Source organism: Myotis lucifugus, unplaced genomic scaffold (assembly GCF_000147115.1).
Source record: "Myotis lucifugus unplaced genomic scaffold, Myoluc2.0 scaffold_231, whole genome shotgun sequence".
NCBI lineage: Eukaryota > Metazoa > Chordata > Mammalia > Chiroptera > Vespertilionidae > Myotis > Myotis lucifugus.
Genome location: NW_005871279.1, coordinates 1,422,640 through 1,450,115, shown reverse-complemented (window position 1 = coordinate 1,450,115; position 27,476 = coordinate 1,422,640). Strand labels below are relative to the sequence as shown.

At 39.4% G+C, this 27,476-nt stretch overlaps 1 protein-coding gene and 1 pseudogene across 1 annotated transcript in view; both read right to left on the bottom strand.

Annotated features, from left to right (window-relative positions):
- Nucleotides 1-27,476, bottom strand: part of ABI3BP (ABI family member 3 binding protein) — a gene marked incomplete at its 5' end in the record, with an annotated part of 255,936 nt that overhangs the window by 161,696 nt on the left and 66,764 nt on the right. The window contains 2 exons of the mRNA XM_023762091.1: nt 1,534-1,666; nt 5,102-5,170. Of these exons, the coding sequence (XP_023617859.1) occupies nt 1,534-1,666; nt 5,102-5,170 (202 nt within the window). The remainder of the gene's footprint in view (nt 1-1,533; nt 1,667-5,101; nt 5,171-27,476) is intronic.
- Nucleotides 868-955, bottom strand: LOC111827848 (annotated as a pseudogene).

Here is a 27,476-nt window from a genome sequence, read left to right as displayed (position 1 = left end):
ATATTATACTATATGAATTTACAGGTTACTGCACCTCAATGATTTATCAAGCAAGTTGAATAACTGCATTTTGCTACAAGTGTTCCAAATTTCTTCCCTTCCCTCTTTCCTTTCTTTCTCCCTTCCTTCTTTCCTTCCCTACTTTTGACTTTTTTTTAAAAATAAGAGAACAAAAAATTATTTTAAAAAAGAAAGCAATTTATAAATGTTTATTTTCTTAACATTGTCACCCTGGACCAATCCACTAGAAACTGGAATTAACACAAGAAAGCATGTTCTTTTAAGAGTTCATTTTCCAAACAAAATAAGTATGGCTTTAGTAGTGGGTGAAATAAAAAATATTTCAGATTCTTTGTAACATCTCAAAATTATTTTTCAAAAAAAATTGGTTTTGGCAATATCTTCTACATGCCTTTTCCCAAAAATGTCTCCTTCAGAACTGTGGGATGGACATGTTTAGGGAAATTTAATTTTTTCTTAGTCTAGATTTCCTAATCAAAGTCATGTGAAAGGTACTTTTGAGGACTTATAAACATTTTAAGGGTCTTTCTTTTTAGTTCAATTTAGACAAATAAAAATAAGCACTACACAAATAGATACTTGGCCAAAAGGTACATGAAAAAGTGCTCAATACCTTAGTACACAAGAAATGCATATCAAAATGATAATGAAGAGAGAACTACACTAGAATAACTAAAATGAAAAATACTGACAACACAAAACATGGTGAGAATGGGGAGCAACTGGAACCCTTCCTATGTTGCTTATGGGAATGTAATGGAAAAGTTAGGAAAAAACGAACAAAGCAAAAAAAATTAAATATACATCTTTCCTGGGAGCCAGCAACCTTTCCAACTTTTTTTTTCTTTTTGTCAGTAGTGGAACAATCCACCCTTTTTACTTGCAAAAGGTGAACAGAAAGCTACTATATTTCTCTAGGACATTTACCTTTCCAACTTTTAACAGTCTTTCCTAACTGCCTTCAGCCTCATCCTCTGAGCCTTCATTACACTTCTCACTGATACTCCCCATTTGCCATGTGGCTTATTCTCCCTTGTAGTTTATTCTTTGTTAAGAAAATATACTGCCCAGTCAGCGTGGCTCAGTGGTTGAGCATCCACCTATGAACCAGGAGGTCATGGTTCAATTCCTGGTCAGGGAACATGCCCCGGTTACGGACTCAATCCCCAGTGAGGAGCATGCAGGAGGCAGCCAATCAATGATTCTCTCTTATCAATGATGTTTCTACCTCTTTCGCCCTCTTCCTTCCTCTCTGAAATCAATCAAAAAAGAAAAAGAAAAAGAAAAAAGAAAACATACTTGCATGTGTTTCTATTCAGGTAGGTGGTAACTCCCTTAAGGGTAAGCCTTTGCATTCCCCTTACATCCAGAATGGGCTGGACAGCTAAGAGGTGACCTGTAAATGCTGATGCTCCCGATATTTACACATTCTTCTAAAGCATGCACAAGTACTGTTAAAAGCAGGCACTGATTTTCAGATGAAAAATAAAGTCTTCCATTATGATGAGTTACCTGTCATTGGGACAGTGACTCGGCAATGTCCAGTCATGGTGTGGGTTAATGAGGAAACCCCAGGACAGGAAGACGGAGCTTGGTGTCAGAGTGCCAACCACCAGCTGGAGAGGCTTGCGAGAGCGTGTTTTGCCTGCGGAGGTGACACACAGGTTAATTCTGTAACAATTCGTGTATTTTCATGATCGGGGTAAATGCATGACGATGACTTGGTAAGATGAAGAAAAGTGTGAAAGTATCAAGTTCCTTCTATACAATGCACAAATATTACTAATTCTTTGACGATGAATTTAAGCATGAATCAAATGAAATATTCCTTTTGATATTTATGTGTGTATATGCGTATATATGTATATATTCATATATGTGTAATATGTACATATAAACTATATCCAATTATATCTAGTTTTTATTTTCTTGGGAGTCAGGGATGAATATGGAGGTCTTGGCTGTTACCAGTAAAATAAAAACACACACATTTTCATATACATATACATACTATATTCACATATACATATATGTATGTATGTATATATACACACTCATTCCATTTCTTTTACATACAAATAAAAACATGCTGTTTTTCCCCTAGGACTGTGAATTAGTGTGAAATAACATCTGAGAAAAGAAAGATTAGCTTCTAGGTGTAGGTATATTCTTTCTTTAAAACCTATTTTATAGTGTAAAATCCCCATCATACCATTAAAATAAGAATATTTTTTACAGTGAGTGTCTAAATGGAAAATGCAGATACACTTTTAACAATGCTGGGAGAGGAGGAATAACAGGAAGCACAGCTGTTCTGATGGGACTGAGTAGATTTGGGCAATGCTGATAAACCACTGTAGATTCTTTTCAAGTATTTAGAGGCCAGACATTTGCCTTTCCAAAAATATGTGAAACTGCAAGAATGGAAACAGTGAAAAAGAGAAGGGAAGATCCTTAACCATAGAAACCAACACTGTCTCATAAAACAGAGTGAATAAAATAAAAATCCAATAGCAGACCTAATAAAACTGCATAGAGCTAACATAAAACATATATATTTGTATTCTCACTGGATTCCCCTTTCATTTCACGAGACTATGGGTGTTGTATTTGCTATAGGACAAACTTGTGTTATCTTAGTCTAATGCAAGTGGGAACCAGTGGGTAGGAAGGTACCCATTGTATGAGCTTAGTGGAGCTTATCTGAACCAAAAGTCCTTGGAAATTGTGTCATACTGTTGCTTCTACTAGATTTAAGTTCTGAAAATTGTTATTACAGCGAAAAAATCTTCTGAGCCCAGAAAATACATAACCTAATGATGACAAATTGCTTCATTGTAACATAGCTGAATTTTTACAAGATATTTGAAATAATTTTCAATGATAGTTATTGTTTACTTGGTTGCAAACATGCATTTATAGTTCTCTGTAGATTTTTCCAATCCACCCATCATAGTACCTTGTACGATTGTGATACAAAGGGTCCAAGTCTGGGCACCAAGGTGGGAAGATTAGAATCTAAAATGAGGGTAGGGGGTACCGGTAGTTTTAAAAGGCCCTGAGGTGATCCTGGTATGCCTTTTTCCACCCCTGAGTTGATTTTCACTAATGTAATACTAATGTAATCTTATTTTACAGATAAATACAACTTTCAACCCACAGAACTTTCAAGGGTGGCCAAGGTCACACCAAAGGCAATTGTAATCTAATTTTCTTTTTACTGCATCATTGGTTTAGCTCATACCTTATGAATATGATGCCACTGAAAGACCACAGATACATTTTTCTTTCACAAGGGAACCTACGGCTTACATGACCCATCAAATAATTATTTCACTAAGTTTGATTTTAATATAAAATGATTAAATAATTAAAATGTATGTGGTGGATGCAAATATAAAATGAATGGAAGTGAATCCATTAGTCATGACATCATCCTCAAATGCAGATTACAAAAACAAAAATGATATCTGCTGCCTGAAAGGAAAGGTGGGGCATTATATCCTGAGCAAGATGAAGCCGTTTCCTGCCCTGGTATCACAAAGTGAAAAATGACTGCTAAGGCCAGTGTCATAGCAGCTCCAAAACAAAATGAAGTTCTAAGGTGCTACTAAGGTGTAATCACCGCCTTGACTTTCCATATATATTTTTGTATATGTGTATTATGATCATATTTGCATTAAGAAACAGTTCAATGAATATGAAGCCAGAATCCCATGGAACCAGACTCATGCTTCTTGACTTTATTGTTAAATATTTTGAAATAGAGTCTTGAAATATTATGAGATTATTTATTTTGAGGAGTATGGAAAGCTGCCTGGACAACTATTGTTAACACGTTGTAAGCAGTGATTGAAATTTTCCTTGGGCTTTGGGAAAATATAAAAGGTCAGGAAAAGGAATGTGTATTTTTCAAAATGCTTGACTATTTATTGCTTCTCTTAAAAGAAGTGGAAAACACCAGAAGGAGCGGGGAGAGGGGAGAGGATTGTGGCAACTGATTTCTGTGAACCAGGGTTGGCTGATTCATCTAGAAGACGAACACACAGCTGCCAGGGACCCCTTCCTGGGTATATTTAAAGATCTGTATGTTCTCCCCACCCATTTCATACCTTAAAAAAGATGTAACAAAAATAAAACAAAACAAAAAAGATCCTTTTTTGTGTGTGGCATCCAGTGTACTATAGAAGATAAGTCTGATTAGGAAATAATTATTTTGAGAACAGTTCACATTGGAAAACAAGGTCAACTCTACCCACAGAGTTAGGAAGGTGTGGTATCAGGTGGTAAAATCATATTCGCAGCTATAATTGGTCCCTCATTATAGCAATGGCAACTCATTTGATCTGAGAAGACACTTAAGTAGGGAAACTGGGGTAATTTCAAGAAGGACTTTAATCTTTTGATCACATGGAAATAATTCTACTCATTTATTCATATGGCATCTATGTTCCCATTTTGAGACGTCCTATCCATGGGAAGATGGGTGTTGCATTGCTGTTTCATAAAAGGAGTTCTTCTATATTTGACTAAATAGAAGAGGTTTAGAAGGGAGAGATCAGGAGTAAATAAAATCTAAGTCTATTTAATCCAACACATATAAATTAATTATGCCTTTGAAATGTAAACAGTCTCCTTCAGCAAAGGTTAGACATCAAAATCTGCCTTCAAAATCTGAAAGGCCCAATAGCAAGCATGAGGTCACACATTTCAAAACAAAGACACTAGGAGGAACAACTCTCAGGGAGCACTTGCTATGAGCCAGGCCTTGTCCTAGGTGTGGCATATCCACGAACTCATTTAATTCTCACGATGACCCTTATTATGCAGCAGAAAGGAGGCGCTGAGAGGTTCAATATTTGCCTAAAGCCCTTGTTCACATGTGGTGGTACTGGGATAGGATCCCGAGAAGTCTCCTCCTGCCCCTGCTACTAATCTATTGACCCAGAGCCTGCTGTGCATGTTTCAACTTCTAAACTGCATTCTTAAGGCCTCCCCAAGGCACTGGGTCTCCATGGATAGAAAAGAGACAAAAAGTCATGGTTTAGAGTTAATAAAAAACAAAGTGAATGAAAAATACCTGAGCATGACTTCTTTTGACTTGGTGGAGGAGCAGGTCGCACGACAATCAGATATTTAGGCTCTGCATCTGGAAATAATAATAACTTTATTTATCAATAAAATTCTTTGAGAACGAGCAGCATTTGCCACAGCACACCCATGTCCTGACTCAGTGCTCCCAACTTTAGTCATCGTAACCACAGTGGATGAGAAGACCCAGGAATTCAGAAACTTAATACTTTTTGCATAGTTCAATTTAACTCAGGTTTAAAATGAAAATTAAATCCAGATTTTTAAGACTAAATGGACAGGGGTAGGGGATAGTTCTTAAAAGAATCTTACTAGACATGGATTTCATGTCACAGCTTCATCAATCCTTTCCCCTGTAAAGAGATTTTTTAAAAATCAGATCAAATCAATTCTGTGATCCTCTTCCTCACAGAGGTTCATCCTGATGCTAAAACCAGAGACGGAAAATCCCACTTGCATAAAATACATGGTCATGTCACCTGTTGTATGATCTGAAATGGCTCACTTTTGTGAAGATATTATTTTGTTGTTTTTAATCCTCACCTAAGGATATTTTTTCCATTGATTTTTTTAGGGAGAATGGAAGGGAAGGAGGGAGAGAGAGAGAAGGAGAAAGAGAGAGAGAGAGAAAAACATTGATATGAGAGAGACACATCAACACATCAATTGGTTTCGTCCCATAAATGCCCCAACCAGGGCTAGGGATCAAACCTGCAACCCAAGTGCGTTCCCTTGACTAGGAACCAAATGGTGACCCTTCAGCTCATGGGCTGACACTCTAACCACTGAACAACACCGGTCAGGGCAACATATGAGTATTTATAATGACCTATTTCATCTTGTTACATAATTTCTCAGCCAATCTCATATCTAACCAGTCATTTGTGTGAAAAATTTTAAAATAAGCTCACAATTTTAGGTTGCTATGATTTTCACCTAAAATATGCCAATGGGAAATAAATTAATAGAGAATCTGTTTTTAAAATATTTAGGTTTTAAATAAAATGGTGTTTAAATAATTAGTATGTGCCAACTCAATCATGAGCTAATAATTTATCAAATGCTCTTTTTTAAATTGACGTTTCCAAGGTCCATGGTTGGTTTCAATACATGTAATAAAGCAAATACACTTGGGGCATACTAAATAGCATTTTATAAGCAGCTCTACTAGAATTACTAAGTGATGGGTATTATTTATAATACTAGTAGCTCTGTGCACGAATCCATGCGCCAGTAGGTCGCTGCATCCTCCTGTAGCTCTCTGCCAACTGCCCCGCCCTCCTGTAGCTTCCCCCACCCCCTTTCCCCCCCTCATAGCTTGCTGCCCTGCCCCCTCCTGTAGTCTCCACAGCCTGCTTGTACCTCGCTGGCCCACCCTCCTGCTGATCCGTGACCTGGTCTTGACGCACTTGATCGTTACACCTCAGGGCGTAACAGCTAATTAGAATATTCCTCTCTTATTATATAAGATATTTCTTCAGTAACTTTGGATCCTGAAACTCATTCTACTCCAAGTTGCATTCAGACACTGTAATCAACAAGAGTTCCCCACCACTTGCTAAGGCACATCGCACATCTTGGTGTTGTGTTCATTCTGGGTTCACAGAGGCCTTGTCTGCCCCCGGCTTTACAGAACTGACCTCATTCTCAGCCGAAGGCAACCTGGAAATTCAACTGCCTTAAATGACTAGAGCCTTTGTTTTTTTCTGGACATCTCACTGCTCTATTTGCTATAACTTGCTGGGTAATTACCACGGCATAAACCAAACCAGGGAACTTCAGGATAAACAGAGCTCTGCCTGTTTATCATCTAGTTGCCTCATGAGCACAGCACAGATAAAGGAGTATTCATTGTGTTTCAGAGTCTCAAGTGTTTGGAAGCAAATCCTGTTTAGTGAAGCTTATGTTGGGAATGCATTTAATCTAAATCAAGTTTCCTAGTAGAAATACATTAACCATTTCCTGATTTTCTTTGAGATATAACGTGACTTAGGTACTAAGAAACTACCATGTACTGAGTATTTTCTATGTGCAGGATACTTGTTAAGCACTTTACATTCATGCCTTCATTACTCCTCATGGCAATCCTCCCGAGACATCTTATTATCACCCCAATATGTAGATAAGGTCACCACAGCAGTCAGCTTGATGGGCACAAAACGTGGGCAGTCGCACAGAGTCCTGTGCCCAAAAGGGTACCAAGCTTTGGTTTAATAACCCGCTGTCACCATATTGAAATTGTTAACACTTTTGTCTTTGACTTTGTGTTTTGCAAGGGAAGTTTGATGGAAGGATGGAGCATGCGAGTGAGCAAAGACCGGAACAATATGCATGTCCTCCCATCCACATAGAGCATTCGAGATGCTCCATTAGCCCAGCATGTCAAAGGATCCATGATTGTCTGGGAGTTCAGCAACACTCAAAGGTAGAACAAGGTGAGCATATTACACCTATGACTGAGTAAGGGCCACAGTTCCCATTTGAACCAGAACTTGATTCAAAGCATAATGAAGGCAATAGCCTTTTAAGAAACACAAATGAGTAAGGAATCCAATTGTATTCTTCCTTACGCATGTTACTTCTTGTATTCACCAACTACTTATGCTGGAAATGATGACGTAGAAGGAGTAGTTAGAGCAACCCCTAGTTCCTTTTCTTTTTATTCTTCCACATTCATAGGCAAGTCAAAGGCAGAGTATTGGTAGTATGTGCACGTATCAAGAAACGAAATAAAAAGTTGAGTTAGTTTTGTACATTTCCACTACTCTGGTAAGAATGAAATACATGTATGAACTACCAACTACAAATTGTGTAACGTCGGTGATACTGCTTTGTAGTTTAAAGCACTTACGTTTGCACCTAAAACTAGCATTGCCCAGTATAATGCTAAATGTTAAAATTCATGCTGATAATAAACAAACTTAATTTAATGACATTAAGGAGCAAATAAAATAAGACCAGGACAAGCTGAGAGGGAAACTCTGGAAGAAAGGGAACAACTTTATATTTTAGTACCTTTAATGGCACCCTCCCACCCCCACTGCTTTTTGAACCAGGAATCCTTCATTTTTATTTTGCACTCAGCCCTGCAAATTAAGTCGCTACCTTAATCTAGTCCTCAAAATGCCCTTTTACTAAAACTCTGGAATTTACTTCTAGAAAGAAAAGCTAAATCCCTATTTTTCTTAAATTGTCCTTAGTGAAACAAAGCCTCTTAGAGTTAGCCTTTTATTTCCTTCCTTGATACACATTAACCCAACTATGCCTCAGTGGTTTTTAAGAAGACTTGAAGTACTAGAAAAATAACACGCATGATCCAAGACATACAAGCAATTTAAAAGTAATTTTTGTTATGATCCCAGTCATTTCGCATAAAGCAAAGGCAGTTACAGCCAATTACAAATTGGAACAGATGTTGGAATCTGGGTGCACATGTGGCCCTCTCTGCTCGTTAAAAACTTTCGATGTTCATGGATTTCAGCAGTGTTTGCATTTGATTGGTAACACAGATACGGAAAAATAAAACAAGTGAAAAAGAAGATTTCTATTTCTGTTCTGAGCTATGAAATTCTTTGTGGGTTTGTAGCAACCTGGAAATATACACAACAGTAGCCTGATCAGAAATTCTGGTAAAACATGCCAAAATACATGACTTTTTCATTTAAAGCATGTGTTAACTAAAATGTCAATTTAAGAAAATCGTGTGGAATGCAGTTACCTTAACAAATGTTCCTTTCCTAATAGTTAAGCCTGTTGTAGACTATTTATATCTAATTTGCTTAATATTTTAAATGCCCTATGATAGACCACAGAGGCAGTTTACTGTTTGGGGAAATCTACTATTGAAATCCTTTATAAGGTACTAGAGTTTTTTATTATATAAATAATCCTCCCATAATTGCTGTGTTTGACAAATTCCAATTCTCTCATTTTTTAATAGAGGACATCTGCCTTGTAAGCCACCTGCTTTAGAATGCTGTCAGAGTGCCCTTTGTTTCTGCCACATACATTTCCACACGATAACCATAAAATAAATCAGATGATCCTAAAGGAAATCAGGTAAGGGGAATGAAAAACCCCACACCATTTATTTCCCATGCCATCTTTTTTCGCAGTTTGGTTTCATGTCAAACTATGGCGTAAGAGTGTGGACTCTGGAGCCTGGATAATCCTGCTCAGCTACTTACCAGCACAAGGTGAAGTACTTCACACTTGTGCACCTTAGCTTTCTCATCTTCAAATTGGAAAAAAATCATAGTTCCAGTCTCATGGGGTTCCCAGGGACGAGCAGCCTACAGACAGCCTCACACACAGGAAGTGCTCACGTAACCTTAGCCCTCATGATGACGAGGATGATTTCTTGAAGCAGTTTGTGCCTTAAGAGGTCCCGGGGACATATTAGAAGGAAAATCTTCCAAACCTTTTGTATCACAGATTCCAAAATACAAAAATTTCATAGAAAAGAAAATTATAGGCCATACTGATAAATATTCTGTCCTTGACCTTTATTCTCTTCTTCCAAGCTCTTTCTTAACTAGGCCCTGACTGTTAGGTTTCTGTGTTCATCTCTGCATTGTCCAGTTTTAGGGAGAATCCTGCTTAGACGGTTTAGCCAGAATTCCCCATCCTCCATACTTCATCACCAATGATACCTAATCAGGTTCTTATTCTTCACCATCTCTCAGGAGGTATCTGATCAGCCTGGCTTGCCTTCAGCAATAATCTGTTAGGTCAGTTTAACCAGAATTCCTCTTACACTTGATGTTTCCCCTTAGTGATTTTTCATCCATTGACCTCTCCACAATGCTGTTTCTTGGTTTAAAATTTCCACTTTTCCTTGTTGTATTTAGAGTTGAGCCCAATCTCTCTCCTCCACTACAAGACCCCATTACAGTGGTCCCTATACTATCAAGGCAGTTCCCTTTGAATAAAGTCTTCCTTACTATCGGTAACAAGTGCCACTGGGTAATTTTTTTTTCTTTAACAATATTCATAGATTTCAATGCAAAATATCCTAGAAAATAGAGTGTCAAGCACAACCTGGCAGTACATAGTACAGGAAAACATATGGCCAAGTCTAATTTATTCCAGAAATGCAACATAAGGAGGAAAAAGATATTTCCTATTTCTGCTGAAATATTGACAAACTTTATTACCATTTTTAACCAATTCTGAATAAAAGTTCAATGAAATACTTCCTTAATATGATAAAATATATCTTAAAACATCTGCACCACCTTAATTAAATGTGCAGAATCCCACACACACGCTTCTGTTGATAACTCACCTTGACTTTATCAGAACATTCAACCCTCATTTTTCTTTCCCTTTGATTACCATATTTTTTTTTAAATGTTACACTATGATTCTATTTTTGTAACCTGCTCCAGCTTTTTGAGTAATGGGACAAGGATTAGGCAAACAAAGAATTACGTAACCAACTATATTATGTGTTCTTGTGCGACAATGCCGTGGGAATAGCTAAAATGAAGTAGTAGGTTGGGAGCATTCCTGGAACATTAATGCACAAGACCAGTCTTACCAGAAGAGTGAGTTAGAACAAACTTGCTCACCAAGGTTTCAGATATAAGTTCCTATGGCCATTTCCCTCTTTGAGGTACCTCCTCACTTGACTGAATAGCTTGTCCTCTTCAATCTCATTTTCCTTTGTTCTCAGAGAGGATCACAAAAGCAGTCATTTGCAATTTAATGGGAATAGATTCATGTTAATCTCTACTCAAGATCTATCTTATTTACATAAGAAAAGCATGTCCTCTACTAAATACATACTGGGTATCAAGCAACAAATGGGGAGACTTTTTGTCCCAGTGCCCTTCCTAATTCCTTTTCTCTGTCCCTAAAATCATTAAGGTGTGGAGAGCTACCTGCTCCATAAGCTGAAGACAACTGGGTTGCAAATGTCTTGTCAGAGACTAGAGTTTGCCTGACACCTTCCAGTAAGGTCAAGAAAGTGACAGCTTCAAAAAAAAAAAAAATTAAATAAATAAATAAATAAAAACACAACAAAACAAAAATACCATGAAAGTGACAGCTTCAAAACTGGCAAAAGAGGGCCAGTGATTTGGAAGAAACCCCAGTAATACAGTGTCTCCAAAATGCTGCACCACCAATGTTCTTGCTGGCACAGAGGGTAAGACGGTGTGGAAAACAAGGCTACTGAGAACTCCAAGTCGAAAGGTAAAGCGGAAAAGTTAAACCCCAAGGTGAAGAATATTTAACAGTAAGTTCACTTTTCTTTGGCTTATTTTCCTTTTTTTTTTTTTAAAGTAATAGATATCTTCCTCCCTCAAACCCCAAATCCCACACTAACCATATGAAAAACATCAGACAAAACAAAATTGAAGGACATTCTGTAAAATAACTAACCAGGACTCCTCCAGACTGCTAAGGTAATCAAAAACAAGGGAAGTCTGAGGAAGTGACAGTCTACAGAAGCCTAAGGAGATGTGACAATGTAACGTGGTGTCCTGGGAGGGACCCGGGGTCAGAAAAAAGGACCTTAGGTAAAAAATGATGGAAGTCAAATGAAGGATGGCCTTTAGTTAAAAATGTACCAATATTGGTCCATTAGTTGTGACAAATGTAGCATATTAACGCAAGATGTTGAGAATAGAAGAAATTGGGTGTAAAGTACACAGGAATTCTTTGTATTACACTTGCAACTTATTACAAGTTATTCTAGCATAAAGAGTTTATTTTTAAAATCTTTTTGTAAAAAATAGATAACAGAATTTATGTATCCATGAATCAAAGGAAGCTCTTTCAATAAGTATAAAATAAAGGCCCTACTAGGATGCAAAAGCAATGTCATTCATCAGCAACTTTTTTCTTCGTTTTAGATAAATAGTGGTGTGATTTACAGTTAAAGGGGCTTTAGAATTTGATGAAATAAGGTAGGTGTTTTTATTAGAAGCCCATATGGCACTTCACAAAACTAAGAAGTTAAGAAAATCACCCACCTAGCCTGTACCAAAAGTCTGTGGCCCTGGAAATCTCCACAGAGAAATATTTTCAAATTTTCTTTGCATCTGCAAGTTTTCACGTGCCACCCTTAACTGTAATCTGGCCTGAGTAGGTACAGTCCAAAGTTAAGTAGTCCCTTTAGCTTTACCATTTGGCAGACAGCTCCTGTGCCTAATTTCATCAACACTAGCACTGAGTAATGTCTGCTTGCAAAGACCCTTGAACAGCCTCCTTGTGTTTTAAGCTCAGGCAGAGAGCTCCCCTCAACCAATAGTCAGTTCTGGAGGAAGAATCTTGGAGTGTGGCACTGGAGGGGGTGAGCCAGCAGAGCTCTGCGGGCCCTGGCTCTGCATTCTGTCTCAGCTGCCCTTGCCACGCTGCTGGCACCAGCTCCCTCACCTGCTGGGCCAGGAGGGAGTGAGGGAAGCCTCGCTGGGCAAGAGGTGTACAGTCTGGTGGGGGGGGCGGGGGGTGGGGAGTGTAAAAAAGACAGCAAATCCTACTTGTCTACTTACTCATTTTTTGAAAGCTGCACCAGTAATTCTAAATTTCAGGAGAATAACCAACCTTGCTCCCCACCCACGCCACCTACTCTCACATTCTAGTGATGATAAATAATAACAAATTGTCTTCACAACAGCAGATGGGTTTCAGCAATGGGGTACAGATGGTTCATATGAGAGCGGTCCACATCCATTCTGAAGCCCAGTGATTGGAAAATGAGAGGCTCAGATATTGTTGATGCAAGAGATACATCCCTCGAGAGGGAATATCAACCAAAAAACTCACTATAAAATGTAATAATTAAGTCAAAAGCTAGAACAGTAGCCATTGTTAGTCTTGTTTGTTTTTATGTCCTTTCAGGAAATTTGGTGTCTCTTCTGGAAAAATACTGATGGGCTTTTCCTAGAACATTGAGAAAATTATGCTATCTGCTTAGACATGTGCTAAGCCATAGCTTTGCAAAGCTTCACGGTGGCAGGAATCCAAAGAGAAGACAGTGGTCACAAGTGATATCAGTATTGCACTTAATTTACTAAGTTTATGAATATAAAACGTTCGTAATTTTTAATAAACCACTTAGGTTACTAGCACGTTGCTCTCAGTTGTACATAAAAATGAACATCTATAGAATTATGAATCATCACAAATTAACACAATGTCTCCACCTTTTAGAGTGTTTCTAAGTCCCTGTAAGAAGATGTGGGGGCTGAGAATCACGCTGAATCTAGCCAGGACTCAGTTCATGTTTTATTGATACCTGTACCATTAGGCCTAGAAATGCAGTAATTGCACAATAAGCCTTTTCTGAAAGGTTTCTGAATCTACTCCTCTATTCTTTTTTGCCTGGGGCTAGAGTAAAAATAAAGTGTGAAGCTTGCAGAAGGAAAGGAAACAATGATTCGGGATTTGGGGAGTAGCTGTCAGCAAAAGAGCAAATGATCTTTCTTAAAAGCTAGTAAATTTGAACCACTGAGTTCATCTTTGATAACCTATCTATAAAACTGTTCTTTTTCCTTTGAAGTTTTTTCTTATATATGATTTTGTGTGTAAGAATAATCCTTATCCTTTTTTCACCTGCAAAAATAATTTAAAGCAAATCCTACACTGTTCAGTAGTTATTTCCATAAAAAGTTATAAAAATGGTTGAAAAATGAACCAACAGCCACTTGGACAGAACATTGTGCTGGGCCCTGGGCCCTGAGAGAGCCCTGGCTTCTCTCAGCCTCTGAAAGGCATCCGGCCGGCACGCCCCCCAGCAGGCTGGGGCAACACGGAGGTCAAATGGTTTTTAGAGGCACAGCCGCCCCCTACCTCAGAGCAACTACTAACGCAAACATGACAAGGAACATCACCACGGGTGGGATTCCAGAGTGTCCAGTCACAGACACGCTCTGGAGGGAGCTTATGCTGATGGTATGCATGTTTCAGAGTCGTCTGAGACTGAGGTACAGCGAGAAGCAGCCCCTCATCTCCATGCTACAGAGTGAGTGCAACCTCTAGCTACAAGATGGGTCTCAGCTTTGACAGAAGACAGGAGGTGGGGAAGGAGGAGGTGGAAGGAAGAGGTTGGAGGGGGAAGAGGCTTTTCCTAGGCCCAGTAACGTGTACACCCAAAGGCTCTGCTAAGCTCCTTCGCTGTCCGTGGCTAAAGTGGGCTGGGAGGAGAGATGCATCCTTTTTCCAAACAGAGCGGCATTTCAAAGACACAGTCCGCCGAGGAAGACATTACTGGAAACTTCTTTCCGAGAGTTTTGCTTTAATTTCAGTGAGAGTTGGGGAAGCAATGCTACTGAAAACACACACGTCGCCTGGCATTGACTACATACTTTGCAGGCCTCGTCAATGCAAAATCAAAGGGTGGGACCCCCGTTTTTATAAGCAGGGGACAGTGACATTAAAGACACTCAAATATAAAATGAGTCCCTGTCCAGACCTGCCATGGTATTCACTGGCTACTTAATGTTGAGCTCTGCCGGACAGTGCAGACCCTCACCCCACCCCCCCTCCTCAACCTGCCTGCCTCACTGCATGGGACCCTCCCTCATCACTGCAAACTCAGGATTAAAGCGCCTTAACCCCCCCGCCCCCCTCAACCCTCCAGGGTGAAAAAGCCAACCTCCCCTTCCCACAGGCCTGCCATTCCAGCCGAGATGCCGAGAGATTGCAACCTTGGCACTGGGACACACGGTGTACTTTATAGGGGTGCGAGAGAAGTGTTCACTGGCAAAATCACCTACTGACTGCACTGTGTCACTGCCAGCCCATGCAGAACGGCTGCCACCATGTCCTGCCAGATGTCCCCACGGGCAGGGGTGGGGGTGGGGGTTTGCAGACCTGACCCTCCCTGCATCACATCAAGTCCCTGCCGAAGGCAGAGGTGACAACAGTTGAGTGGGAGTGAGGAGAAGGCCCAGCAGCAGAGGTGCCAGGAGACCAGGTGCTGAGAACCAAACTAGGTGTAGGGCCATCCCCCAGCAGGGACCCCCACCCTGATCTGGGACACCCTTCAGGTCAAACCAGCCGGCCCCCACCCATGCACCAGGCCTCTATCCTATATAATAAAACGGTAATATGCAAACAGTTTATCTACTGTTTGGTGAGGTCAGGAAGATCATAAAAACATAGAACTTTGAAAAGATGCTATTTTTATGAAAACATGCTAAAATGGTCATCTATGATCATCAAGGTCTTTCTGATGTAAACTCATGGTGAATTCTTTAATAGCATAGCATAGCAATTAATAAGAAATTGATGCCCACTGTGCCAATTTCTTTAAAAATCCTTTTTGAAGCTTACGTAACTTGTGCTAAATTTTGCACCTTGGAGAAAAGTCAAGTGATTCTGAGATTCCTATTTTTTAATGAAAAACTTGGATTAATCCTGAATATTTAAAGCCAAATACTTCCCAAGTGGTAAAACCATTTCCAGAGAAAGAACTAAGAATTAGATGACATTTTCAAAATAGCCTTAAGCAAGAGAGAAAAATACACCTTAACACCTTGCTGACCGGCTATTTCGAGCCAGAACTCACTCATGCAGCAGCTACTTTTCTTTCAGTAGTTTTGGCAACCCATGGTTCTCCCTTACTGTTCCACAGACCAGTGTTCAAAAATAGTTCAGCTGTAGACATGCTGTTGCAGTAATTATGTTGGTAAATATGATGCCAAGAACCAAAAAAAAGACCCATGGGCACAAGGGAGAAAGCTACATGGGCAGAGAAACAAACCATAAAATGTCCCAAAAGCAGAAATATGGTTCACATTTTTGCAAAACTGCTAGGAAGGCAGTTTACATGTAGTAAGCTGAAGGAGGAAGTCAGATAGGTAAGTGAGTCCCACCTAGAGAAATAAATTCCTCTCCCTTCTGGGCTTCTAAACTGCCTTATTTATGTATTTTAATCTAACTCTTATTACATTGCAATATAATTGATTTTACATATGATTGTCTTTTCCACCAGACTATGGGATCAAGATTTATTTACTTAGATTCCCATTTTCTAGCATTCTGATGGACATAAAATAACTTTCAATAAATATTTTTAAATGCCTCCCCCCCAAAAAAGAACTAGGAAAAGGCCATATGACAGATAATATAGTCTATTGTAATTTTTTGCCTTCACCCGTATATATCTCAAATTTGCAAATATAGCTACTCTCACTTTCACAAAGCATCCCTACTAAAAGTCCATATTTTATTATTTTTGCCGAATTATATGTCTTGAATCTGATGTGTCCTCTCCATGGAACCATTGCTTCACTGAGTAATAATAGCTGTTTTGGAATATATAAAGATTTTACTTTCAAGATAAAGGATCCAAAAGAGATCCGACTTTGTAAAGACAGTTTGTGTTACATGTTTGTGAATTATCGTTCCGATGAAAGAATTAAGTATTTGCTCGAACCTCTTTCAAGTCATAGTTTTTGGAAATATGAGTGATTCAAGTAAAGGATCAGTAATCTTTCCATTCTGGCTTCTTTGTTAGTCAAATCAATATAATTAAACCAAGAAACTTCTTTATATCCATATAAGTAACATCTGTCCATGGTGATCTTTTAGCAAAGGTTTTATGGTATTTTTCCATTTGGTGATGGTATAAATTGGTTTGAGAAGTAATGAGATAGAAAAAATCCTTACCAAAAAATAAATTGGGCCTTAGCCAGTTTGGTTCAGTGGATAGAGCATCAGCCTATGGACTGAAGAGTCCTGGGTTCCATTGCAGTCAAGGGCACATGCCTGGGTTGCAGGCTCCATCCCCAGCCCCAGTCAGGTCATGTGCTGGAGGCAACCAATCAATGTGTCTCTCTCACATCTAGGTTTCTCTCTGTGTGTCTCTCCCCCTCCCTTCCACTCTCTAAAAAAATCAATGGCAAAAATCCTCTAGTGAGGATTAACTAACTAAATAAATAAATAAATTGGTTACTTCAGTTATGCTTTGTGGGTCTCCAAAATGAACAGTTAGGCCTGAAATCTATAATAATAAAAGCATAATATGCTAATTAGACCGGACATTCTTCTGGACAACCTTGTGAGGGAAGCCCGGGGCCCGGGTGCCAGAGGGAAGCTGGTACCAGCAGCCGGGGGAAGGACGGCCTACTCTTGCACGAATTTCATGCATTGGGCCTCTAGTATTTGTATAATCCTCCAAGGCTGGTAAAATGTCTTTTTTTTGCTCATTCTTCAGAATCATTTTCACTGTCGGATGCTATCATAATTTTCTTTTGCCTTTGTGATGTTCTAATGTCAGACTCATTACTATCTTCTGACAAAGTACTATCTTCCAGCTGACTACCAAAGTCACCTGGCCAATCTGACACAATGTCTGCACATAATTCACTCAAACGTTCTTCTCTGACACATCTTTTTTTAAAACTTTTTCCATAATAAAAGGTGGGTGGAAATAATTAGATGTATTGCCCATCATGTCTCTAGAAATACTGACTGATGAGTTGAGAAAAAGACATGAGTTAACTTGTGACTGGTCAGCAACATTTGGACATGGAAACGTGAGTGTACTCATGACTGTCGGCAAGGTATTAAATGTGACCCACAGCTGTTTCAGACTTCCTGGGTCTCTCCCTTGCCTCCCTCCCATGCATTCACTTATTGTGCTTCTAAATTTATAATAACACTGGAAGTAAAAAAGGAATCTAAGGCCTCTAGGGCCCTTAGCTACTGGTAGTTTTCTGTTTGGGTGGAATGTGAGAACAGACAAGACACACCAAAATAAAAAAAAATAGCAATTTATTAAGAAGTATGATTAAAAAAAAAAAAACTCAGGCTCTAGGACAGTGATGGCGAACCTTTTGAGCTCGGCATGTCAGCATTTTGAAAAACCCTAACTTGACTCTGGTGCCGTGTCACATATAGAAATTTTTTGATATTTGCAACCAAAGTAAAACAAGACTTATATTTTTGATATTTATTTTATATATTTAAATGCCATTTAACAAAGAAAAATCAACCAAAAAAAATGAGTTCGCGTGTCACCTCTGACACCTGTCATAGGTTCGCCATCACTGCTCTAGGATATTCATGGAGAGGGTAATAATGGTACCTGCCAAGAAATGGCCTTGCAAAGAACAGAGACAGGGCTTGATGGACAGGCAGCTCATAATAAAGATGGTGGTGGGGGTGGAAGAGGCACAGTAAGTACTTTACGTGTTTCCACATTTAAATCTTAGTGAGTTGGGGAGCCAATGGCTCCTTCCATAGTATGTGGACTTTTTTCTTTTCTGTTTAAAGGACATTATAGAAGCAACAAATAAATGGCTGGTGTGTATCTTCTACTATAGAACAACAGATAAAATTTCCTAATTTTGAGAAACAGTAGGGTACAGAGTTTCACAGCTCAGGTTCTAGAGCCAGACTTGCTGGGTTTCAGCTCTGGACCAGCTATTTACTAGCTGAGTAACTTTAGGAAGGTTACTTAAACCACAGGGTGTCTCCCCCCCCCCCCAAATGTATACACACTTTGAATAATTATTAATTCCAATGGGTTAAACCTGAGCTAACAGAAAAAAAAGTGTGTATACATTTTGGGGGACACCCTGCATTGGAGCTTCCGTTTCCTTGTGTGTAAAGGGCACGCCACCACGATCTCCCCTATCCAGCTACCATCCCTCGTCCGCACGGTGGGGCTGCCTTGGATTCGCACTGCTGTCTGTCATCTCACTCTCCCCTCACAGCCTCTTGCTAGTTCTCTAAGGGTTCTGCCAGGAAAGAGAGGGACTGAGCTGGTTCCAGTGGCTGGGCTATATCTTATCCCTGCTCCCTTTTAACCAGTTTTTCAGCTTACTTTCTATACAGTTCCTTCAATTCTTTATTCCAGCTATTTTTTCTTCAATAAATCCACCACCACCTTCCTCGTGGCACTTACTACAATGAATATTCACTTCTTTTTGTCATTAAGGTGATATTTATCCTTAAGTGTAACACATGGTAGCAATCTCCATTGTTGTATATTTCATCCCACTCCCATAAAAATGAACAGAGCACTTTTATGACAAAGAGATAGAGAAGGGCAGTTGAAGTTCCGAGTTGCAATGAAGAAAGAAGAAAAATTGTGCATTTACTCTTACTTTCTGTGCAAATGTAAAAATTCAGGGTAAAATGTGTAAGAGGAATCAATAATCTGCAGGAATGTAAATTGCGTAAAATTATAAGCATAGAATTTATATTTATTCATATCTGGGTAATCAATTATAAGTAAACTTTGTTCAAAATCATTTAAAAAGTAATTTTCTCCTGTGAAATAAACAGTGAAAAATCAGAATAAGAAACTGCTGATTACCCTTGGGCCTGAACTTGCCGAGATAAAATACCAGCAGTTAAGTAAATAAAACAGTGTCATGCTCTTATTTTTATCTTATTTTGTAAAACAGGTAAAAAATTTTGCTATGTTCTTTATAAAAACTGCTTTATTGGAGTAAGACAGAGACTGGAAAAGTAAAATCTAGAGATGACAAGCTCAGCTGTATTTTTTTAAGCAATATATTTTGAGGTTTCACCTTTTTTTTTTTTTTGAAGGCCACAGCTGTGGAATTCTAAGAGGCCCCTGACAGTGCTATTCAGGGCACCAAACAGGAATCCCCCCTTCACAGCTAAAAGGCCATGGCTACAGGAGAGAGGTGTGTGCCCATCAAATGTGCTGGGTCACAGTCAGATTTTGCTGCTGCTTTTGTTTCTTAATCTGTTTTTGGAGTTGTCCCTTTCAAGAAAACATTTAAGTGCAACAGAAAGATGTGTATGGGTACTTCTTTTTAGTATCTGACAGTTCTGCTAAAACATCTACTTCTATAATTTTACTGAAACCCCACTTTCCAAAAATCAAACAAAACCGCAGATCTACCACCGAGACCAAGGTTTGTCAACTTAGGCAAATCTTAGCGCCGACCAGAACTTTAGTGGTGATGCAGCTCATTCATTATTAGCAACTGAGAAAAACAAAGCTCAGAGAGTTGAGGCAAATTATCCAGGATCACTCAGCTCGTTATAATAGCAACTGAAAAAATCTATAAGACCTGCCTACTCAGTGCTAGGGTTTATGTTAGCTGCCTTATATAATTTATGCAAAGCTTTCACAACATTCCTAAAAGATTGTCTCTCTATTTTATATATGAGAAGAGTGAAGCAGAGAAGTTACGACTTACCCAGAACTACTCCACAGTAAGTAGTTGTGTTGAATTTAAACCCAGGTCTGTCTGACTAAAAAGTATACATACATTCTTTCCTCTCACCATTCTGCCTCTCTGGGTAGAGGTGGATCTTTCTAGAATGCAGATGTTAGCATTCTGGTCCAGGCTCCTTCCAGTGCTGAGAGTCTACGGAGCTATTGGTGTTGTGTTCCCCTCGGGCACGGAAGTCACTCTAAGGTGCTACTGGCAACGTGGGGACTGGGCAGAGTGGCTGAGAGGCCCGTGGCTGGGTGTGAGAAACGTGCTTTGTTAGGACCCTGAGTGTGATGGTTAGCAGCTGGGAGAACATGAGAGTTCAGAAATCTGCCCTCTTAAACCTCTTTGGAGTCCTATCGCCCGGTTGAAAGACAAATTCTTTAGTCAGAATTCATGGTAGTGATAAATATAGATGATTTTTTTAATTAAGCTTTTCTTGCAGTAAACATACAAAGATAACTCGTTAACTTGCACTAATAATTGATGGGCTGAAATGCTTTCCTTCCCAGGTGATACTGATTAAAGTATTTTCAGATGTCAAGAGAACATCATAGAGTCTGACTCTATAAAGTTTCAAAGTAAAAAAATTCTCATTTTTTACTTTATTGGATATATGCAAAATTACCAACAGCTGCACATAAAAGCAAAAACTGGATGTGTAAACCAGAAATGAGCACATTGATGATGTGGGTTAAAAAAGGACACAGGAATCTAGCAGATCTATTATATGTGAATCATGTTTTAGCACATCATTGTAAGATTCTCACAGCCATTGACACTTATTAATAGTGACCTTTGAAAATACAAGTTATTCTACTGCTCCAATTAATCTATCAAAATTTTAGTAAAAGATTTTACATTAGTAAAAAATTTTTTACAAGTGTGTCATATGAATCTTATTTTCTAAAATGGCAAAAAGGAATATTTTATGCAAACTTTTTAGTTTTGCATGTAAGAGCAGCATGTAACTTTTGGAAAGGCCCCTGTTAGTACTATTTAGATAGAGACAAATAGATATTAAAATAAATGTAGACATACTTATAAATGGTTATTTAGAGTGATCCACAGATCACTAAGTGTTAATTTGAATATTTCTGAACGATCAACAGCTTCTCATTTCAATGCTGAGGTCTTTTAAACACATGGAACAAGTGGAATGTGTCAGATGATGTGGCATTTCATATTTGTTTTTGAAAATGAGAATCAGTTACTATGGGTATAATTCAGTGTAATGTCCTATTACAGAAGAAAGTAATAGGAGGGGCTGTGATACTTTTTTTTCCATTAAAAAAAAACCCACCATAAAATTCTTTGCTCTTGTACAGCATATTGATCTCAAGGAATTTCAACTCATCACATATGACCATAAATTCACTAATATGCCCACAGCACATCTGTGAAAAATAGACTTTATTACATTTTACAGATGAATAGAATTGAGAATGATTAGCACTAAATTGGTGGCAGAAAGGGAATAGAGACACTAATTTCAAACATACAGTTTATGGCAGGCAGAATAATGGCTCACATCCTAATCCCCAACACCTGTGAATATGTTACATTAAAGGAGAATTAAGGCTGTGAGTGGAATCAAGGTTGTTAATCAACTGACCTTAAAATAGAAAGAACATCCTGGATTATCTAGGTGGGCTCAGTATAATGACAAGGATCCTTAAAAAGTGAAAGGGGAAGTAGAAGAGAAGATCAGAGTGATGTGGTAGAACTGCTTGACCCACTGTGGACTTTAAAGGTGAAAGAGGAATGCTGGGAAAAGCAAGAAGACAGATGCTCCCCCAGGGCCCCCAGAGGAATGCAGCCAGCCCTGCCCACTCCTTGATTTTAGCCTGGTGAGACCCATGTTGAACTTCTGATCTAAAGAAGGCTAAGATAATAAGTTTGTGATGTTTTAAGCAACCAAGTTTGGTAACTTATTATATCAACAATAGAAAACTAATAGACAGCTGCTAATCAATTAGAAGCAATTAATATGAACACCATAATTAATCGATGTATAATCAATATATAATCTGAGTAACCAAAGAATAACATTTAACCTGGAAATGCAAGTCCATTTTGAAGTAATAAAAGTAGAAGTGCACAAATTCCTTGGCATAAAGAAAGGTGGGAAAGGAAATATGTAAGAGAAATGTTTTTTTCTTCCACTAGAATACTACCAGAACACTAAGGAGATTAATAAAAAGAACATATTGATTTAAAGGATGAGGTAAGAGTTTTGAAAAGCCTATTTGAAAATGCTTTCCAGAAGTTTGGGAATCCTCATCCCTAGAGATTTTTACAATACATAGTGATCTATCTATTTTATCCACCTTGGATGGCTTAGATATATACTTGCCTGATGACCAAGGTCTACATTGCACGATTTCTCATGGCTTCCTCCAACCTAACCACTAGATGCCAACTTGAGTCTATTAAATTCAATGCCATAAATATGTAGTTACTGCCTCCCTACTCATTGTAAGCCAGAGAGTAAGACATAAGTTTTGACTTCAATAAGTTCACAACCAACCATATTCAAGCTAGATAATGAGAAGAAACATAGAGCTGGATAAGTGACATATTGATAAAAACCCATTAAATACATAAAAATTAACTCACTTATTGATCATAAAACAAACAGTATCATTAGTCACCATAGCAGGGCACCAACTTACTGCAATGAGAATTTATCCTGCCTTTTCTAAAACATGACTAAGAAAAATAAAATAAATGAAAATTAATTATTATAGAATTTCAGCTAAACAATACAGAAGAAATGATAAAATTAGATTCCATCTAGACTCGCTACAATGTAAAATTGCCATTTTATAACTCTACTTTAAAATAATGGATCTGGGAAATGATCACAGGTAGATGCTAAACCATTAAGTGAAATTTCATGGTGAATTTTATAATGGATGGATCAGGCTGAGACCACCTACACACAACAGTCTTAACAACACTAAGTATGATATCAACCATCATGTACCTCTTTTGTGAGTTGCTAGGAAAGATATAGTATCACCTATAAAATATTATTCCCCCCCAAAAAACTGAATCCAAATATAATGCAACCTCCAAATTTAAATAGCTTTTCACAGGAAGTAAAGTGATAGAAGAGCAAACTCAGAAATATGGAATGGAAGGAACCAGTTAAATATAGAATGTGAACCAGGATGTGACCCAATTTCTTCAGAAAATCAATGACATTTTAAAAGGGAAGGGAAAGAGGGTTATTATAGAATAAAAGAGATTTAAGAGACATAACAACCAAATGTAACATGTAGACCTTGTTTGGATCCTGACTCAAAAAAGAAAAAATACAACTCTAAGAAGGCATTTTTAAGATCACCAGAGAAATTTAAGTATGGACTAGGTAGAAAATATTATGGAATTATTATTGTTATAATGTGATAAAAGCATGCATTATTAAAAAATATTTCTTATCTATTAGAGATGCATACTAAAGTGTTCATATATTTAAAAATAATAAAGATTACAGCAGACATATGTGACATAGAGGCTAAAAAAATACAAAAATATCAATAAAACCAAGAGCTAGTTCTTTGAAAAGATAAAGTTTGATGAACTGTTGGCCAGACTCATCAAGAAACAAAGAGAAGAGACCCAAATAAAAAAAATCAGAAATGAAAGGAGAGAATTAACCACGGACACCACAGCAATACAAAGGATTGTAAGAAAATACTATGAACAACTATATGCAAACAAGCTGGACAATGTGGATGAAATGGACAAATTCCTAGAAAAATACAATCTCCAAAAACTGAATCAGAAAGAATCAGAAAACCTGAAGGGGCTAATAACAACTGATGAAATAGAAACAGTAATAAAAAGACTCCCAACAAACAAAAGCCCTGGTCTGGATGGCTTCACAGGGGAGTTTTACTAAACATTCAAAGAAGAACTAACACCTCTCCTCCTCAAACTATTCCAAAAACCCAAGAGGAAGGAACACTTCCAAGTTCTTTTTATGAGGCCAGCATTATCCTAAATCCAAAACCAGATAAAGACACTACAAAGAAAGAGAATTACAGGCCAATGAACATGGACACTAAAATCCTCAACAAAATTCTAGCAAATTAAATACAGCATTACATTAGAAAGATCATATACCATGATCAAGCATGATTTATTTCAGGAATGCTAGGCTGGTACAATACTCACTAATCAATATACATAATACATCACATAAACAAAATGAAAGACAAAAATCACATGATCACATCAATTGATATAGAAAAAGCATTCAACAAAATCCAACACCCATTTTTGATAAAAACTCTCAGTAAAGTGGGAATAGAGGGAGCATATCTCAACAAGATAAAGGCCACATATGACAAACCTACAGCAAATATCATACTCAATGGGCAAAGACTGAAAACATTTCCCTGAAGAACAGGAACAACAAAGGGATGTCTGCTTTTACCACTCTTATTCAACACTAGAGGCCTGGTGCATGGATTCGTACACAGGTGGGGTACCTCAGCCTGGCCTGTGGGGATGGGCCTAAACCGGCAGTCCAACATCCCCCGAGGGGCCCCAGAGTGCAAGAGGGCACTCTGCAAAGTTGCTGTCGCTCAGCACCTCCTGCATTGAGTGTCTGCCCCCTGGTTGTCAGTGCACATCATAGCTACTGGTCGGTCAGCTGGTTGGCTGGTCGGGCAGTCGGCCAGTCACTTAGACATATATACATATATACACACACACACATATATATATAAGTGGCCTGGTGCACGAAATCATGCATGGGGGGGCGTTCCCTCAGCCTGGCTGGCACCCTCTCCAATCTGGGACCCCTCTGGGGATGTCCAACTGCTGGTTTAAGCTCGATCCCACAGGGATTGGGCCTAAAATGGCAGTTAGACATCCCTCTCGCAATCCGGGACTGCTGGCTCCTAACCACTCACCTTCCTGCCTGCCTGATTGCCCCTAACCACTCTGCCTGCCGGCCTGCTTGCCCCCAACTGCCCGCCCCCCACCAGCCTGATCACCCCCAACTACCCCCCTGCCAACCTGCTCACCCCAACTGCCCCCCCGCCAGCCTGATCGCCCCCAACTGACCCCCACTGATGGCCTGATCACCCCTAACTGGCCCCCCCCTGCCGACCTGCTCACCCCCAACTACCCCCACATGGCCTGATCACCCACAACGGCCCCCCCATGGCCTGATCACCCACAACTGCCATCCCATCCTGGCCTGATCACCCACAACTACCCTCCCCTCTTGGTCCCTAACCACCTCTACCTCGGCCCCGCCACCATGGCTTTGTCCAGAAGAATGTCTGGAAGGTCTCCTGGAAGGTCTCCCAGTCTAATTAGCATATTACCCTTTTATTAGTATAGATAGAGGCCTGGTGCATGGTGGGGGCCGGCTGGTTTGCCCTGAAGGGTGTCCCAGATAAGGGTGGGGGTTCCCTTGGGGGACAGGGCAGCCTGGGCGAGGGGTCTGTGGTGGTTTGCAGGCCGACCATGCCCCCATTGGGATGGGGGTCCCCACTTTGGGGGCGTGGCTAGCCTGGGTGAGGGGCCAAGGGCCGTTTTCAGGCTGGCTACACCCCCTTCAGGGTGGGGTCCCGCTGGGGTGCCTGGCTAGCCTAGGTGAGAAGCTGAGAGCTGTTTTCAGGCTGGCCACACCCCCTTCAGGGTGGGGTCCCCATTGGGGTGCCTAGCCAGCCTGGGTGAGGGGCTGATGGCTGTTTGCAGGCTGGCCACACCCTCCCCCCAGTGGGGACCCTCACCCAGATGGTGGCGTGGCCAGCCTGGGTGAGGGGCTGAGGGCCATTTGCAGGCCCCTCCCTCGGCAACTGGCCTGGGCGACCCAAGCCTTCCACTCCCTCTGGCCTGCTCCCAGCCAGCCCACAGGCCCCTCCTTTGGCGGCCAGCCCAGGTGGGCAGAAAGCTTGGCTTCCTCCAAGCCTCCCGCCTGCTCCAGCTGGCTCTGTGGCTGCCGCCATCTTGTCCTAATTTGCATATTCCCTCCTGATTCGCTGTGGGGGTCACAGAGGTATGGTCAACTTACATATTTGTCTATTATTAGTGTAGATAGATAGATAGATAGTACTGGAAGTCCTAGCCACAGCGATAAGACAAGAAGAAGAAATAAAAGACATCCAAATTGGAAAGGAGGAGTAAAACTGTCATTAATTGCAGATGACATGATAAACCTAAAGACTCCACCAAAAAACTACTAGATTTAATAAATGAATTTGGCAATGTAGCAGGATACAAAATCAATACCCCAAAACCAATGGCTTTTTTTACACCAATAATGAATTCTCAGAAAGAGAAACTAAACAAACAATTCCATTTACCATGGCAACAACAAAAAAAATTAAGATACTTCGGAATAAACTTAACCAAGAAGGTAAAAGACTTGTACTAGGAAAACTACAGGACATTGAAAAAAGAGATAGAGGAAGATATAAACAAGTGGAAGAATATACCATGTTCATGGATTGGTAGGTTCAACATCATTAAAATGTTCATACTACCCAAAGCAATCTACAGATTCAATGCAATCCCTGTTGGTATTAAAATACCTACAACATATTTCACAGATCTAGAACAAATACTCCAGAAATTTATATGGAACCAAAAAAGACCCTGAATAGCTGCAGCAATTTGGAGAAGGAAGAACATAGTTGGAGGGAGTATAATAACAGATACCAAGTTATACTACAAAGCCACCTTAATCAAAACACCCTGGTACTAACACAAGAATAGGAATATAGATCAACAGAACAGAAAGAACCCCAAAAGCCAACCCACTCCATTACCCTCAATTAATACTGGACAAAGGAGGCATGAACATACAATGGAGTTAAGACAGTCTCTTTTATAAATGATGTTGCGGAAATTGGTCAGATACATGCAAAAAATATGAAACTAGATTCCCAACTTACATCATGCACAAGAATAAACTCAATATGGATAAAAGACTTAAATGTAAGTTGTGAAATAATAAAAATCCTAGGAAAAACCATAGGCAGCAAAATCTCAGACATCTCTCATAGCAATATGTTTACCGATATATCTCCTAGGGCAAAGGAAACTAAGGAGAAAATAAACAAATGGGACTACATCAAATAAAACACTTCTGAAAAGCAAAAGAAACCATCAAAAAAATGAAAAGGGAGCTCACTGTATGGGAGAACATATTTGGTAATGATACACCTGATAAAGGGTCAC